This window comes from Taeniopygia guttata, chromosome 2, assembly GCF_048771995.1.
Source record: "Taeniopygia guttata chromosome 2, bTaeGut7.mat, whole genome shotgun sequence".
NCBI classification, from domain to species: Eukaryota; Metazoa; Chordata; class Aves; order Passeriformes; family Estrildidae; genus Taeniopygia; species Taeniopygia guttata.
Window position 1 is genome coordinate 28,302,379 of NC_133026.1, and position 17,678 is coordinate 28,320,056.

Genomic DNA, 17,678 nt, shown 5'->3' on the forward strand with positions numbered 1-17,678 from the left:
TAAGGGACAGACCTGGGTAACCCCACAGTTTTAAAATGCTACTGCCCCTAGCTATCCATCCTGCTGCTCTCCAAGATATTACTGCTCTTGTAGCAGAAAAAACAAAGACAGTGCACTCTTGTCCCCTCTTCTGTAAAAGCACAGGGAGGGGAGGGCTCAGTGCTGTATTGCAGATACTCTAGTTCTCAGCCTGGTAGCTTAGCAAAATGCAGTGGACTTTGAACTGCGGTTTCTGATGCAGAGGCACCTGCTCTCAGCTGCTACCTCCTTTCCAAGCAGAGTAGCCTCCAATATGAAACCAAACCAAAGCAACATCATCAGAAAAAAAACACCAAAAACCAAACCAAACCAAACCAAACAACCCACAAAAAAACCCAAAAACTCAAACACACAACTGAAAAACCCTCAGATAAGCAGAGAGCTGAGAAATTAATATCTGAGGCTCATATTACTAGATCCCAGGGTCTTATGTTAGTGGAATATTCCAAAATGATGATTCTGAGAGCATAACATACCATATTAATTAAGACTCCCAAAAAATTTTTTGAAAAAGACTATTTTGAAAAGTCCTTAGTACTATTAATGTGACCACTGAATAGGGCTGTTTATGGGTGCTATTACCTGTAATACATGAACTGAAGCTAATGCTCTTCAGAGGAGAAAGTAGAGCCATTAACAACTCAAAGATTTCCTCATAATACCTTTTGTACACATTGATCTGTTTCCTGCTATTAAAAACCAACCAAACAAAAAAACCACAAAGAAGGCAAAAATATTTCATAAGATGATATTGTCCTGTGAAAATGGACTTGAAGCCCAACCCAGTCAGATGTCAAGGGCAATAAAACTCTAAGCATTAATCCCTGGGGAATAGTTCCGTGTAGCAGACAATTCCAAAGATGCAAAGATTCTGAGCAAAGGGGTCTTTGCAGGGAATTTCTAGAGAAAAGCATTTATGTATCCCAGCTTCCCCTGGTAACCTCACCAGGCTCAGGACAGCAAGCAGATTTGGTCTGAGAAGCAGATGAAATTTCCTTTCTCAGTGAATATAATGTTAAGGCTGTAAATGTAAGAAAGACTGGAGTAACCTTGGAGAGAAAAGGGCAGACTCTTTGCCATGCAAGTTGTATCCCTAAAGAAAAAGTAATTATCCTAAACTAGTTAACTCTCTCAAATGGATTCTGAGGGAATCTGCCAAGTCCTTCACTAACTTCACCTGTGTTCAGCTATTGGTGCAGGTGGATTTGTGATAGCACATGAAAGCTGAGCCCCTTCACCTGTTCCACCATGCTGGGTCTTTCCAGCGATGCCTCCCAACTTTGCTTCACAGCACCTCTACCCTGTCTGCCCCAATGCTCTGCCCAGCTCAGAGACAGACAAGCAAACCGAGACAAACACATTCTATCACAGCTCCTTCTAGAAACAGGTGAAAGCTGCATATTCCCTCCACTTGTGGTACAGCTTGGAAACAAAACTAAAATATCCCCAAAGCAACCAAATAAAAACCCAGCCCCCTTACCCCAGCCCAAACATCCCGCGTTCAAATCCAGGAGGGTATTAAAATGCCCTCTGAAAATGTGTAAGTGTTCTTAGTAGGAATCAATCCCAAAATATACATAGACCATCCTCCTCTCCTTTGTCAGCCAAATACATTGCTTTGGTAATCTAACTCCTGGCTAGAACTCATATATATATACACATGAATTGTACATACTCCACCATTTTTTTCACTGTTCTTTTTTTTCATTTTTCTTTTTCTTTTTTTTTCTTTTCTGTTTTTATTTTTTACACTTTGAAGTAAGCCATTCTAGACACTGGGGACAGATCATTCTCTCCTCTTCCAAAAGAATAACCTTTCTGCAGAGGCCTCTCCAATTCAAGTGGTTAGGAATCCAATACACAACAATCTTGCAGAAATCAGCTGCCAGATTTATTATTCTACCTGAAAACCCCCAAACAAAACAAAACAAAAAAAACCTCCAACCCCAAACAAACAAAAAAGTGGAATAAAAATAGACTTTAAATAACTCTTAGGTACATTTTTAAAAGGGTTAATAAGTTCAGTGAAAGACCTTTGTCTTCTGCTGAGAGATCATGTAATGTTGGTCTGACTGCTTGTTTTGTTCAGTGAGTCACTACCATATACATATATATATATATATTTCTTCTTAAATATTACACATTCGATGCAATTTTTAAATCTTTTCTTTTTTTCCTTTTTTTGTCCAACCCCTTTCCCAAATACCCACATCCTGCCACAGTCAAGAGGCGCTCTGTGCTGAATTAAAGAACCAAAACCAATCCAAGGACTTTTCATCAAAGCATGTTTCATTTGAACCTTATTTCAGTGGAAACCACATTTGTTTTTAAACAGTATTACTCAACATTTTCCCTTTCCTTTTTGCTAGTCTTGCAATTTTAGACTTCTTTTTCTCAGTTGATCACCAAGTATTTAAGTGCCATTGAGACCTATGGATGACAGAATTAGGTGGCATACTAAGGCATGTATCATAAAATATGTTGTCTCATGGATATCTGCGTAAATTAAATACTTGCCCAAATGCTTTTTATGCACCTGTGGTTTCTAGTGACCACTACTTCTTTACTTTTGATTAAATGTGTATTAAAATATTCATAACTTAAGTAGTGTCTTAACTGACAAAGGATGGAAGATTAACCCATCACCTAGGACTATCTTTGAAATCCATCCATTATGATGGAAGTTATTCTTGTCTTTTTATGGTTATGTATTTATTTTTCTCCCACTTCTTGACAATCTAGGAAAATGAAGAACTTCATATAACAACTATTTCAATTTCACAGGAAAATGTAGAACTTCATATAACAACTATTTCAATTTCACTGGGCAAAAAATGAAATCCAATTTTTAGCTCCCTCTCCACCCCTTCAACTTATGAATTATTTTATTTCAAAAAAGGTGCTCATAAATATTTTAAAATTTTGGGGGTTTGCTGCCTTTTGTTTTCATTTTACATACAGAATAGTACGTGTGGTTTGTGTTCAAGGTAACCCCTCTCAAAAATGAAACAATTTGAAAAAATAACAAAACAACAAAAAAACCCTCAAAATTTAAATTGTCTTCCGAGCATATCCGATTACATTTACATTTAGTGTCCAAAACAAGTTGATTGGTAACACCAGTGCCAGCACTACAACGTCATACAGCAACTTCATGGTATTCTTTGACAGTTCATCTCTGTTCCACCAAAAATTACAAAAGGTTCTGCAGAGCTTTCCTTAGCAAGCTGAAGCTTACTAGTCATTTGTGGATGCGCATAAAAGCTGCTTATAGCACAGCTATGGCGTAAGCTATTTTCTAAGCAATAAATGGTTCAAGTCATCTATTTTGTCCTGAAATGCTACCTGTAGCTACAGCATTGCTTATAAATGGTCATAGTAAATTCAGCATCAAAGAGAATATTACAGAAAAAGACAGCAGCAGAAGCATTAGCATTATCTAGTATTTATATATGTTATCAACATAACACAGCAGTAAAAGGTTTAAATGCATATTAATGGGTACCGTGTCTAAAAATTACTAAAGTACCTATTTAGTGTATTGGATATTTTTCTCAAGGAGTGCTTGCTGTGTCTAAACAGCATAATTAGATATGTGACTTAGTACAGTTAATTCCTATTGATTAAATAACTTATTTATGTACCAAAGGAAATGGAAGGATACAAAATGTTTTCTCCCTCCTGATCATGCTCCTGTATTTAATGCTGACATGATCATCAGAAAGCCTACTCCATGTAATCACTACCATCAAATGGATCTTGAAAAATCAACACCATAGCATGGGCCATATATGTATAACAATGTGGCACCAGATACAGCATGCAGCTTGCAGTCTAAAGTCAGGGATTTCACTGCTTCGTCACTGTACTTATGGCCAGTCTGTCATTAAATCGGATTTTTTTAAAGTCATACACCAAAAAAAAAAAAAAAAAGAAAAAAAAAAAGAAATAGAAAAAGAAAGAAAAATAAAAGGAAAAAAATTAGGAAATAGGAAAACTATCTAGTTGTTCACAGAGGCAAGGTACAAGGTCTGCCACTGGAAACTTCTAAATTAAATGCTGTGGTGTATGCTTTGCTTCTCTTTTATTACTGCAGAAAGACAATTAGGAATGGCAAGAAATAAATGCCCTAGGCATGCTGTGCTGATATCATCATCAAAAGTGGTTATTTTGCACAATGAGAATTAACTGTACTACGGATACCCAGAGAAAATGTACAATATCTTATGCTGATATGAAACAAAACAGACATGATATAGCTTTTTTTTGTACTTAAAACCTGTATGTTCCCTTCCCAAACTTAAGTAAAAAGCAAACCCACCCTTTTCCTCCTTTTACACAGAATAACGTTTAGGTTCCAACCCTCCCCTTTCAAATAAAGTGCGCTGTCCATGGCAGACCATAGGAGTAATGCAACAGGAAAAGCCCCTTTTAGTGTACTATTTAAAAAACAAACTGAAGTCGATTCAGCTTTCCTCTGGGTCTTGGGAAAGAGGAGAAGCTTAAGGGAGGGGGAAACACCCCTTCAGTGTCACTGTTGTTAATAGACATAGCCTTCGTTATAGGGGTGGGTGTTGCAGCAGCCTCCATCCTGCATGTAGACCATGCTCTCATCAAAGTGGGACAGAGGCACAGTGTCCTCCTCATTGATGTGGCGCTCCATGTCAGTCTTCAGTAAGGGGCGCTGGTTGTCGGGAAAAGCCATGGAGAAAAGCGCTTCAGGGTCACAAACAAACTTGTAGACGTATCTTTCTCCAGCCACCTTAGGATAACAGAGGGGGGGAAAAAAGTACAGTATAAGGCCTCATGTTTTGCATCTCCAAGTTCAACAGTCTTGTAGAGAACTCGCCTTTCTAACACAATTAATAACATGACAGCAGAACTGGTAAGATAACAACATACCAAAGACAAGTGGGACCTGCCAAAGCAGACTGTGCAGAATGCTCTTGATTTTGCCACTCATGACATCCTGTTGGAAGATTAACTAAGTATTCTGCATCTAAACATTTGTTTGCGATCATTTCCTATACTTAACCACAAATGGAACTGCTCTTATTGGAAAATGTAAACAAATTGTCACTACAGTGGCAAAATAAAATTACACACTCCATGTGCGAAGTGGAAAAAAGAATCACATTGCACAGCAGAGATCTGGATTTCACTTTACACAGATTGATTCATGCTTACGTATAAAAGATCTTTAGTTATAGTGCCTGCTGACTGTACAGGGACAGCGTAAGCAAATACGTAGGCTAATATGTACTTAGCAATTGGTCATGCAAAGCTGGGACATTTGGATTTGCTTATGGAGGGGCAATTTGTCCAAAGATCCTAAGGTTTTCCCTTAATCAGAAACAGCCTTAAATGTCTATGCTTCAATTTCCTAAAAGCTAGAGAATGATAAAAACAACACAAAATTGCTGTATTATTACAAGCAACAAACAGAAGTCAATATAGTGTCTTCTCAAGTACCTTATTTAAAAAATTGTGCTTAAAAATATGCATTAGATTGCATGCTCACAATTTATTAAAATGATTTTAAAATAAAATCATATTGTCTGCTTCTTGCAACTCTAGCTACCATAGCAATGAAGCGAGTTAGTGAAGAAGGAAAAGGTGTTGCAAACTTAACAACTCTCTTCTTATGGGTGCAAAGTAGTTTCCAGCACTTCCTTAAATTTTCAGTTTATTTATTATACAAATAGAATTTGGTAGAGACTGTATCTGCAGCAGAATTTTAAAAATCAAATCAATGTCAGCAAGTTTGATAGACTAGAGTTTGCTTGCAGGTTATGCAAAAGCCTGCAAAATTAGGCTTTTGCGTAACCTGCTATCATTGTTGATTTAAAAAAAGGAGGGAAAATATGCACACATCTACAATCCGCATTAGTTTTTAGCATACATGAACAGGCCAGATAAGAATGATCCCAGGACAAACCTGAAACATTGCTATGTCAGAAAAATAAGCATACAAGTTAGCTTTCAAAACATGCGTTAAACACATTCTTGTAGATAATAAAGTAGTAGTTTAGGATATAGCAAGCTACCTGTCCAAAGTACTTGTAAGGTTTCCACATCAAATGGATGTGTGGGTTGGGGCAGCATTATCAGCCTTCTGGTATTTCTATCCCCACCTTTTCAACTTGCTTCACTCTGCTACATTTTTTTTTTTGCCTCTGCTGCCTTTGGAGTGTGCTGGCAGCACAGATGCCTATGCTGCTGAGCGGTGACCTGCAACAAGGAACTCCTCTGCCTGAAGCATCAGTCAGCAAAACCAAGCAATTCTGCTTCTCCCTGATCGGACCCAGTCTCCTATCCACTTTACAAAGACTCTACGCACAGTTACGTGACACACAAAAATAGATGAGGTGCTGAGCTACTGAAGAACTGTAAGCCAATACTAGCCCAGATTGTTGTCCCAGTCGACTACTAGCAGTGAAAAAGGAGTGCACTACAACAATCCCACAATCTAAGAAAGAGAACATTTCAGACTTCACAAAACCTACCAGAAATGTTGCCCAGTGCTGAGAGCACTGTTTCCATTCATGGCATTGGCATATAACAAGTTTAAACATGTTCATCATCACTGGTCACAAGACCAATGTGAAAAGACAAGGAAAAGGTTTTGCAGTCCAAGGTGTTTATTATGATCTTTGATCACACCTGGCAGTTTTGTAGATACAGCAGACTGGCCTCTCCTGTTGATTCCTCAGTCAATCTACATGGTACTACACAGCAAGATTTAAAAATCAGCAAGCCACAGTAGGAGAATGGCTTGAATACTGTCATCAAGGCTAGCCCATAATATATAAATTATTGTTAAATAGTTCTCCTAATTCAGTCTATTATAAATATTAAATTCAATTCAAAACCAGTATTAGTACAACACCACTGGTAAAAATATTAATGTACTTGGTATGTTAATAGGCATAATTATTCTCCCCTATCTTGCACTTACTAAAGTACCCAAGCACTGGGCAGATAATTTAGAGCTGCAAAACATTAATCATACTGTACTCTACCGTTTGCCTTTTCCAGCTGCCAGGAAGCTCTTTTGGATATTTTTGAATGCTACTTCTTTCCTTATAATTATGAAATGCTTTGTGTGAACTAAAACCACAGACGTTTTTTACATAGGAAAAAAAAAATATCTTAATGCATATGCCAGACCTAGTAGGTCCAAAAGCTTTTTTTTTGCCTAAACAGATGAAAAAACTACCTAAGCCATGCAATTACAAGAACCCCTTGTAAACTGACCTATGGATTAATATGCAAGATTCTTGTGAAATGTAATACAAAATTAGCTACTCACCTTTTGCATGATTCCCTTTTCATAATAATAGCGAAGTGATCGGCTAAGTTTATCATAGTTCATAGCTGGCCTGTTTTTCTGAATCCCCCAGCGACGTGCCACCTGCCACAAAAATGGATTAGCAATGCTTTTTTAAATGCATTTAACAAGCAGATCTTATCAACAAATACTTTATTTGGAGATGCAGGAGGGAAAACCCTGCAGGTGCAACAAATAGGAAAAGGTTGCCATGACCTGAATTTTCCATGTATTACTATGAATTTTAATTAGATGTACATCATCATTAAACTTGTAACAGACATGTCGGACAATGTGGTGGAGGGTTAGGGTTTTTCTTTGTTTTTCAATAAAGAAAATCAATGAAAAAATAAAGCCAAGCAAAGAGATGATGAACAAAAAACATTAGCAAGTTCCACTGGAAAACTTTTACAAAACCTTTCTTCTATTTGATACTACTCATAATTGCACTGTGCCTGTCTCTTCCTTGCTGTCAGAAAAAAAGTTAGGTTATTTTAAACACACATGCATACACACTTAGTTTGTGAACTAATACACACTGTACTTGGAATGATGGCAATGTTGCAATTATTAGGAGATACAAGTCAAAAGACAACTCCCAGTCTTGAACATTACTTCAGCAAAAAAAAAAAAAAAAATTATCTAAGGAGGCAGAATAACCACTTGGAAGAACTATATGGTGGTATGAAGAACGGAACAGAAATTTCATCATTTCAGCCGTATAATTTCTCTTTAAAATAACAATAAAAAGTGAATTGCAAGTAACTCATGAAACTATTCCATAGAGAACAATATGCCTTCTGCTCTGACTTATGTTTTCTGCTTGACTTTATGCTTCCTGTTTTATTGCTAAAGATAGTTTTGGACAAAGCGACCCTTTGTTTAAAGAACTTAACTTCTTATTCCTCGCCTGAAATTTAATTGGCTATTGGTGACATTTCAATTACTGTCTGTAAAAATGACTATAATATCACCTCAGGGAAAAAAAGGCAGAACTGATGAACTTTTTAAAGCACATTTTATAAAAATGATTGAGAGGTGCATATACATACAGCTGTGGAAAAAGGACAGAGTAGCCAAGCAGCTTCTCTGCAGACTGCTCTGTGAAACTTCCCATAGGTGTCTGGAGTTTTTTGATGCAAGCCATGAGCAAAATCTATTATTTTGGTGTCCACCTGGACAATAATTTCTAAAATTTCTTTTTAAAGCATTATTTCCTTTCAGTGGTGCAGCTTTTCAGGCTTATGTAAATTATCACAGCTCTGACAACTTCAGATACATTTTAGCTGTATTGAAACACACCTCCAATCACATAAATTTATTCCAGCTGCAGATTTGGCTTAGATGTCTAACTTTGATTCACCTACTGATTTTTGTAACACATTACCACATCACTCCTTTTTTATTCATTCCAAGTTTTTTTTTTTCTGCATTAATCGGAGTCCTAAAAGTCCCCAATATAACAGGCTTGCAAAATAAATAAATACACAGCAAATATAAACAACAAGTAATGGTGAAGAATGTTACATTGTGTGGTATTTTGAGATTCCTAAACAAGCAATCAGGTCCAGTTCCCATCTCCAAACTGCACAGCATTTACCTAGTCCTGCTCTATGGAAGGGATTCCACCCTTCTACCCTACCTTCCTGGTGAAGGTTGCTGTCTCTGTGACAAGCCTGAATACATGGACCTATGTCCAATTCTCAGGCTCCACAGTTCACGGTTACTTCCTGAATGAACTGTGGCACCCCAGGAAGCCGATACATATTCCTTTTTGTTGTCACTCTTTCTATGAGGGCGTAAACCTCCAGTAAGGAATGGATGGAAAGGCCATGTCACTGACATCCAAGGTTCCCACAGCAGAACCAACAAGGTCTTTCATTTCCCTTCAACTTATACTTGGCAACCAACAAAATTGTGTGACTTCCCATAGGCTATTCTTATTTTAATTGACTTTCTGTCAGATTCATGACATTCATATGAAAACAACTTAGTCTCCTTTGTACTCCTAGGAACACACAGAGTGAGGCAAGCTTCAAGCCTCCTCCAGATCGTGGATGCAATGCTGCTCAAAAACACAAAGCAACTTTTACATAGCCAGACATGCAGATGATCTGTTTAATTTAAATTAGAATATCCAGATCTTCAGGGAATTACACAATAAGGAAACCTTAGTAGTGTGTTACTTTCCTTTCCTTAGTTAATAAAATCTATAAAGTTTTTGCACCATCTGCTGGAAACCGTTTCTCAATAAAACTCTTCAATCTTGAAGGAAATTGGACTTACCTTAAAGACAAGACAAAACTAAAAGAGTAAAAAATATGAGACTAGGGTAGGGGGAAAAATCATATGCATCATTCACCAAAACAAAACAAAAGACTTTCCAAAGATTTTTGCTCTGTTCCAGGACAGGTTACACAACTAGGAATCTATCTAGCCTGCTAAGGCTACAGGCTTGCAGCAAAGTTTCAGTATCATATTGACTAAGAATGTTCTGAGTTAACATCCTCAGATACACAATGTCAGGATCTGCAGCAGTGACTATCACTAGAGCAAGGGATTCTCAGACAAACAAGAGCCAGCACCAGGGTCCTCACAGCAACCTGCTCCTCAGCCAGACAACATCGGGAGGAAAGGGACATCAGTCCTGACACCAGCCCCAACTGCTCCAGCATCTCCACAGAGCTGCTAGCAGACAATGTAAGCAAGTAACATTCAAGAAAGCTTTCAGACTGCTAATGCCAGAAGATAGATAGCAAAAAGCAGAAATAGCTGGTGGAATGCAGAAGCAGCCATACACCCCCGAGCCTTCCCACTCAGCTCTAACTCGGAAGGGATCCTGTCAGAAAATTTGCTGTGGTCTTCTCTGTTAGAAAACCCTATTCAAGGGGTAAAAAAAGTAAAGCAGAATGAAGTAAAGCAGAATGATACTGCCTTTTGACAACCCTAATTAAATCCTCCCCTTAAACTTTACTACGAAATTTACATACACTTGATCTTCCAACAGTTTCTATGATAGTTAAGAATGCAGGTTAGGTTACATAACATTACCTAGTCCAGTTTATTCCTGTTTATCAGTTCAATTTATTCCTGTTTATCACACAAGTGAACTAAGACACGCTTCAGAAAATGTTCATGAATATAAGTAGTTTTATCTACTCCGTGGTTTAGAAGAGCCATGCACGTCCATGAGCATCTGCAGGCCTAGGATCTAAGCCTGTACTAAACAATCTAATGATTCAATCTAATGAATCTAATATTTGGTATTGAAAGACTAGTTAGGGACAATTTTTCAAAGGATTTTGGGATACAGTTATGTCCACAAAGTGATTCTGAAAAATGTAGACCCCACAATTAATGCAAACTATTTACTAACTCTAGTACTTGCAACATTTTTATTATTTTGTGGGACTAGGAGTCAAATCTATTTTAACCACACCCCTGTTCTAATTGAAGAACTTCCCTCACCACTCCTGTCACCATTCTAAAGCACTACTGAAGCAAAATACTGAAGGAAAACAAGGCCTAAGTCCAAAGGAGCACAGTTAAGTTCTCAGGACAGGGCAGTGGATGTGGGGCACTGTCTGTTTAACTCACCTCCTCTGGCTCAATCAGCTTGAACTCCATGCCTCGGCCAGTCCATGCAATGAAGTGAGAGTTTGATGGGTCATCCAGAAGAGCTACCAAGAACTGCCAGAGCTGAAGCGAGCCTCGCCGTTGATACGTGGGTCCTTCGCGATACATGCCTGGCTCCTGTTTGACATCACCTGCACACAACAGCAACAACGCTGGAGAAGCAATGCCTGGGAACACCATCGCTCAGTTTGTCAGATACGTTGGCAAAGCAATCATTAGGGGTAAAAAGACAGCGGGAAGAATCAGCCACCCTCAAATGCACCATTCCCCTGTTTGCTGGGGACTTATAATAACATATTAATATACTAAAAAGCACTTAAATTCATTCATGATTTATGGAAGTCTCACTAAGTCTCTCCCCATATAGGTTTGATAAAGGCAAATGTTTTGCAAACCATTTTGAAATATGCTCTCTTTGAAAGCACATAAACTATCTTCGAAGCAACTGTGATATGCGAAGAACTGTGTTTGTATACTATACTTTACACAGGCCCCAGTTTTGGTAAAGTAATGTAGGCTTCATAAGGTGCAAAACCCTATTGAGTGAAACTTCTCTTGCATGCAAATGCTTCTAAAGAAAATTTGACAAAGTATTTGACTTGGACTTAAACAGCATGTGCTTTATGTATAGGCATGTAAATCCTGCAGATACACAAGTTCCTCTGTGGCCTATTGGACTTGCATATGAGCAAAAATTACTTTTACTCATATCTACATATTAAATGAGTATTCCCTCTGAAAAGCAATAAGTTAATTTTTCTAAAATTTTAAGTCTAGAAAAACATTTTAAAAAGTATCAATAACATTCTACTAGCTGTTCCACAAATTGCCAATGAGAAAACAATCCTGTTACATCCATACTGTCTTTGTTGTTTTTAAATCATATTTATAATGAACAACCCATGCAAACAACAACAGCTGGAAGGTCTGATGCAGAAGCAGACAGTATTTTTTTCTCCACACAAGGACTGCAATCCTAGATATACTGGTAAATTCCTCATTTCAACTATCAGAACAGCAAAAGCCTCCAATAAACAGTGTGACCTGTTTAATAAGGAAAGTCAGAAATTTAAATTCAACCACAAAGGATGCTCTGACAGCCATTACAGAATGGCTCTGTGCAGTGAAAGGCAGAATAATAATATTAAAAACTGAGCACTTCCTTTTGTAATCAGGAAAGAAAATTGACTCAATAGCTGTGGAAAACAAATAAATCAACACAAGGCTTTTTGGTTTATGTGAGGTTCAAGTTACAGTCCTGAAAGTCCTTCTTTTTCAAGGACAGGTTTTTTCTTTGTAACGATAGCTGTGCAATGTGCAAATAGCAAGCGCAGTATTACACAGGATGAAATTCTTTCCTTATGCTGGTCTTTGATTTCAAATGAAGCAGCTGAGAATCTACTTCTGAAACATCAAGACTAGTCCTGGGCTTATCCAACTTTTGCTTTATTGGCCAGAATATGATGACACATCTGCTATTTTTCCCTCAAAACATCATGCTGCAAGCATAAACACACCTATCTGCATCATAAGATCAATCTTCTAGAGTACAAGGTGTTTCCTCAAGGGGCAGTCATAGAAACTAGCAGCAGACTGCTTGCTTTGCAGGCATAAAAATACTTCTTAACATTTAATTCTTTTGCTGTATCTATATTTCTTTTTCATTTTCATTCCCTTTCCTGTATAATACCCAAACTTTTCAAGGAAGACATAGACAAATACTACTGTTAACGAATTTTAACTTCTTGTAGTACAGGGTCTGATCCCATTCCCATAAATGTACACATAAATCTGACACTGGTGCTCAGATCAGATCCACAATAATTTCTGGGGAACAAAAAAAAAATCTGACAAAATGTGCTTTAAAAAAAATGTTTAAAAACCCAAACAAGCTCACATTACAAAGCCAGGGTATAAAGTAGACTTTCAATAAAACACTTTCGTTGACTGTGTCAATGCAGTAACAATGTAATACTGGATTGAGCAGTCTTCAGTTAGGTCTAATATTGTCTAAAACTCTTTTATCTATTTCTTACCAACATAAAAATACATGTGATACTCTGAAGAATGTACAATTCTCTGGGTTACTTTCATTTCAAGAGTCTCCAGATTTTCATCAAATACAACAAATGCTGCTAAACACGCAATAGTTTTGTAATCCCTAAATGAGTTTCAGGACAAAACAAACAAAACAAAGTAGGAGAAAAACACCAATTCTACAGCCCTACTTTTAGCTGTGGTCAAAGATTTGTTCACAAGTTTATCAGAAAATACCTAATCTTTCCTGCTGAAATAAATAAAGCCAGATACACAGATACTAACACAAAAGCTACACCAACAACACTACGCTCGTATGCATCCACTAACATAATGCCATTCTAGCAAATTTAAGTAATTGGTCTCTAAATTACTTCTCAAAGTTGGAGACTAACAGAGTCACTGGCAAGAAATACCGTGTCCATCTACTTTGCTTCTAATGAAATAAATCTGAAATCAACTGAGTTACACCAGGAAACTGATTTTACGTCAGAGTAACTGAGGATAATTTGGCCCATTCATTTTAATTGACCTCAGAATTCCTCTTAAAAAAATCTGCTGTAATTGGTAGTGTTGTGAACAGAGCATTGATTTGTTATCAATCCCACTGAAAAATAAACCACTAAAACATTCAACCTAGTGCAAATACATTGGCATAAACACAAAAAAATGCCCTTTATTCTCACTTCCCACTATTCATCACTTTGTAGACAGCAAGACAAGAGGCCTAGTCCTCAGTAAAACCAAAGCTGCTGCTTTCTCCACTGTTTTGTTAATTGTAAGTACAGCTTTCATTACATCTCAAACAACAAGTAGTATGTGAACATCAGGGCAATGGAAATCCTCTTATTACTTCTCAACAGTACAGAACTGAGCTCCTCTGCTACAAGTCTGGATACAGCATCTTTTGCTGGCAAAAGTCAAATGACATCCTGTTGAAGAGACTTTGGTTTCAAGAGGCAAAGGTCAGCTTTGGTTGGGTGCACCACAAATGGTGTGTTAAGGAATCTTAAATTGGAACATTACCAAGATTTTTTGATCAGCAAGAGAGAAAAGACACTGATCTCTTTCTTTTTCATCTCCCTACACAGGAAAAAGAGAAGTGTCATACATACCATCAAACTTCTCTGGAACAACGCAAGTGTCATCATAAAACTGCCTAGGTCCTTTTTCATACATACAGCCTGTAAGTTAAAGAAAGAGAGGTATTTATATAAAAGATGCATGTAGAAAAAAAGAGATCATAGGCTTAATGCCAGAGGGAACACTGAGTTATACAGGAATCAGATTAATATCCCACATCCTTTAGACACCGCCCAATCCCAACATTTTGGCCTAAGTACAAGGGTGTTTAATTAACATATGCATTCCCAAAAGACTGTTTATCTCCACCTGCTAAAATGAAAAAGCACCCATTTCTCTCAATGATTTATTACAAAATGTTTGCTCATTTCCTGTTTGAACTAGCATAGCTTTGACATTTAACCATTAATTCCTGCAGGTCTTCTCCCTGCAAGACTCAGTATTTCCTCCTCACACCCACACAGGTCACCCTCACACACTGCTCTTGATGTTCCTTTCAATTAAGATCATTTTGTAATATTTTATTTTGTCATTAAAAGACATTGTCTACAGCCCAGTAGCCTTTCTAGCACACCTTCCTGTACACGTTCCTACTATTTCCTATTATGCTCATGTTTTGCTTAACCAGAACTGTATTGCATATTGATTATCAGTTTCACCAATGCTACTGAGTGAGACAAAACATTTCCTCCTCTCCTGCTGCCCTCTGACCCTCCTTTTGACTGCCTAAGTATTACAGAAGGCTTTTTGCCTTAGGGTTACTGTGCTCAGTTGGGCTGGTTTCCCACTGTAAAGCTGAGGAGGAGGCCCACCTCAAAATCCTTTTTTCCAATATACTGTTTCCCTGTTCCACAGGTCTAGTCTACATTCATGTATTAAAAAAACATTTTGTTAAATGTGCCCAGATAACCAAACAATTCAAACTGCTTTGTGTGATTGGCCTGTCATGCCCATTATTTACTGCTCTATCTTTGTGCTATAAAGTTATCTATTAACTTTGTTCCGTATCTTTACTGAAAATATTGAATAGCGACACTCCTGATATCAATTCCTACCAAACTATAATCCATTCAAAGATGATTGCCTGGTGACAGCCTCTTTTAGATCTGTCAGTTGGCCAGGTCTTAATGTATTTAATGTGCACTTTATTGATATTGCTTTGTGCTAACTTCTTAATCAGAATGTAATGCAGAGGCAAACTGAATGCCATAAAAAGTCAAACTATACAATACAAGCATCTTTATCAATCAAACTTTTATTTTCAGCAAAGAACAGAATCAGATTTGACATGACCTTTATTCTGTAAAATTATGTTGATTGATTTCCAAATACACAAAACAAATATTTAGCTAACATCACTGCTTTTTTACGTCATTCATGAAGATTCAGCCACCTCCAACTCCTAACAAGACTGCAACACGGATAAGATGGGTTTTTCCCTATCTGTGCTATGATTAAAACTCAAAATCTTTTGCCCTTATCCCTGCAGTTCATAATTCATATAATTTTATATAACAAGACTTAGAAACTTCCATCTCCTGTTTTACCTTCCTTGTTAACACTATCTTTTTTCTTTTTCTGTCTTTATTTCAACCCAGAAGCAGATGAGATTTTAGCCAGATGTGTTATCTTTTTGATTCTATCTTTACACTAGCAAATGAAATCTTCCTCGAAGACTTTGATTCTCATGTCTATCTGGATTCTCATCAATCTCAAAACCAGATTCCTTGTTTCTGAAATTTGCCCACTGGAAAAAAATAAACCCTAAACAAACAAGAAGAAAATAATATATTGCTAAGACTAAGATAAACTAAAACAGGAGAGTGGAGGCTATAACCTCTCTTTCACAGTCATCTTAGTTCTGTTGGACTTCTTATCTCTCGTACATATAAAGTGCTGTCACTCAGAATTATTCATTTTGGCAATTATGTAGGCTCCTACTGAAATCATTGACAATTTTGGTATTGTCTCTTAATTTGGGCATAAAGTGAACCAAACCGTTGCAAAAATAATAACAGAAGGAAAAACCCAAAACCTTCACTAAATTTAACATATAAAATGGATTACTTAACACAGTTAAGTGAGCCTGTCATGCTAACAGCCTGGAAAATATCACTTAAGCAGAATGAATAAAACAAATGTTTAAGCATTTCTTCCTTTCAACTGCTAGAGGCCTTGAAAAGCAGAATGAGTTAAGTTCGTAATATAATTGCTTCTAACCTGATCAACTCATGACACTAAAAGAAACTACAAAAAATTCAGTGCCATCAGAAACTGAACACTGAAAAGGGAAAGAAGGATGATGCAAGTCTTACCAGCCCCAGAATTAAACCAGTGAGACCCAGATACCCCCAGGCTTTTAAATTTTTTTACATTTCTCTCATACAAAAGTGATACATAATAGAAAACTTAACTTCTGTTCTGTTTGGGTGAGCCAGGAAGCCTTCTTGCCTCATGTAAATGGAATGGCAGCTAGGCACTTCTGGAAGGAGAAGATGACAATGCAAGTCAAAAGACTGTCTGGAATTAAAAGTGTGCAGGTTATCAATGGGACAAGCTGCAAGCAGAGCAACACGAAAGGGTGCAAGCTATAGTGAGAGGGAGGCTGTCCACACACAGCATTTCATAGCAGCACACATATTCACCACACACGGCCAGGGAGAAAGTCGTGATGTGAGGCTCAAGAGATCCTACCTACAATAGGCAATTGAACTCCAAACCTCGTGTAATCAACTTTCCTAAAAGCTGACTCCCATGTCAATTACACTTTAGACCATTCACCAAAAAACCTTCACCAATGACCATGAATATTTTAACCCTGTATTTGTATATCTATCTTTGTAGATAATTCAACCCAAATTTTTTAATCAATTGCACCAAAAAGACTGCCAGTCACACTGGTGACTTATAAACACTACATTTACACAAGGAATGTCAAAGTGAATTTAGGGCAGGATAATGCTTTTTACACTCTGGTTAAGGACTTGAAGGGTTAATGAAATTTTCTGCAGTTGCTAATAATTGTATCCAGAAATTTAGGTCTATCTATATCACTCTGCACTTTAAAACAAAACCAATTTTAAAACATTTGGATTTAAAACAAAACTCTCCATTTTAAAACAAAAACATCTTTCAAAAAAAAATACTGTGCATATTCTAAGCAATATTGATATTTATTTGCTATTCTCCACCTCTACTCAAATCTGCAGGAAGAATGAGAAAAGCCAAATAGAACTAACGAGAAACGTATTTTTAAATGTCATTCTTTTACTTCCCTGTGTCTTGCACTGTCCCCAAGTAGTCAAATCCTGTGCACAGGGACTTGCAAACAGAAACACACCGTAAATGTTTGCCCTTCTAGACCATGTTTAACCTACTTCTTGGGTATCAAAAGTCTTGCTTAACAAAGTCTATTTGATCTTGCGATGAACTCCTACCCTAAGCTATGCAATCTGTTACCAGTAACTTGTAACTCTTAAAGAGATGCAAACAGAGGTCGAAAGAGCAGACATTATTTTTCCAACACCGCCTACAGACTCTTTCAGACTGTGAT

The 17,678-nt window shown here is 37.3% G+C and overlaps 1 protein-coding gene across 7 annotated transcripts in view; it reads right to left on the reverse strand.

Moving 5' to 3' along the window:
- Positions 1 to 1,908: 1,908 nt before the first annotated feature.
- The window catches only part of ETV1 (ETS variant transcription factor 1), a 66,901-nt gene continuing 51,131 nt past the window's right edge, over positions 1,909 to 17,678 (reverse strand). For 6 of the 7 annotated variants that reach the window (XM_030264743.4, XM_030264745.4, XM_030264741.4 and 3 more), the window contains 5 exons: positions 16,539 to 16,607; positions 14,158 to 14,226; positions 10,967 to 11,136; positions 7,352 to 7,453; positions 1,909 to 4,801 (listed from right to left, as the gene is read on the reverse strand). In XM_030264743.4, coding sequence (XP_030120603.1) covers positions 4,580 to 4,801; positions 7,352 to 7,453; positions 10,967 to 11,136; positions 14,158 to 14,226; positions 16,539 to 16,607 — 632 coding nt within the window. In that variant the 3' untranslated portion in view covers positions 1,909 to 4,579. The remainder of the gene's footprint in view (positions 4,802 to 7,351; positions 7,454 to 10,966; positions 11,137 to 14,157; positions 14,227 to 16,538; positions 16,608 to 17,678) is intronic. The other variant, XM_030264746.4, reaches the window with a different exon arrangement.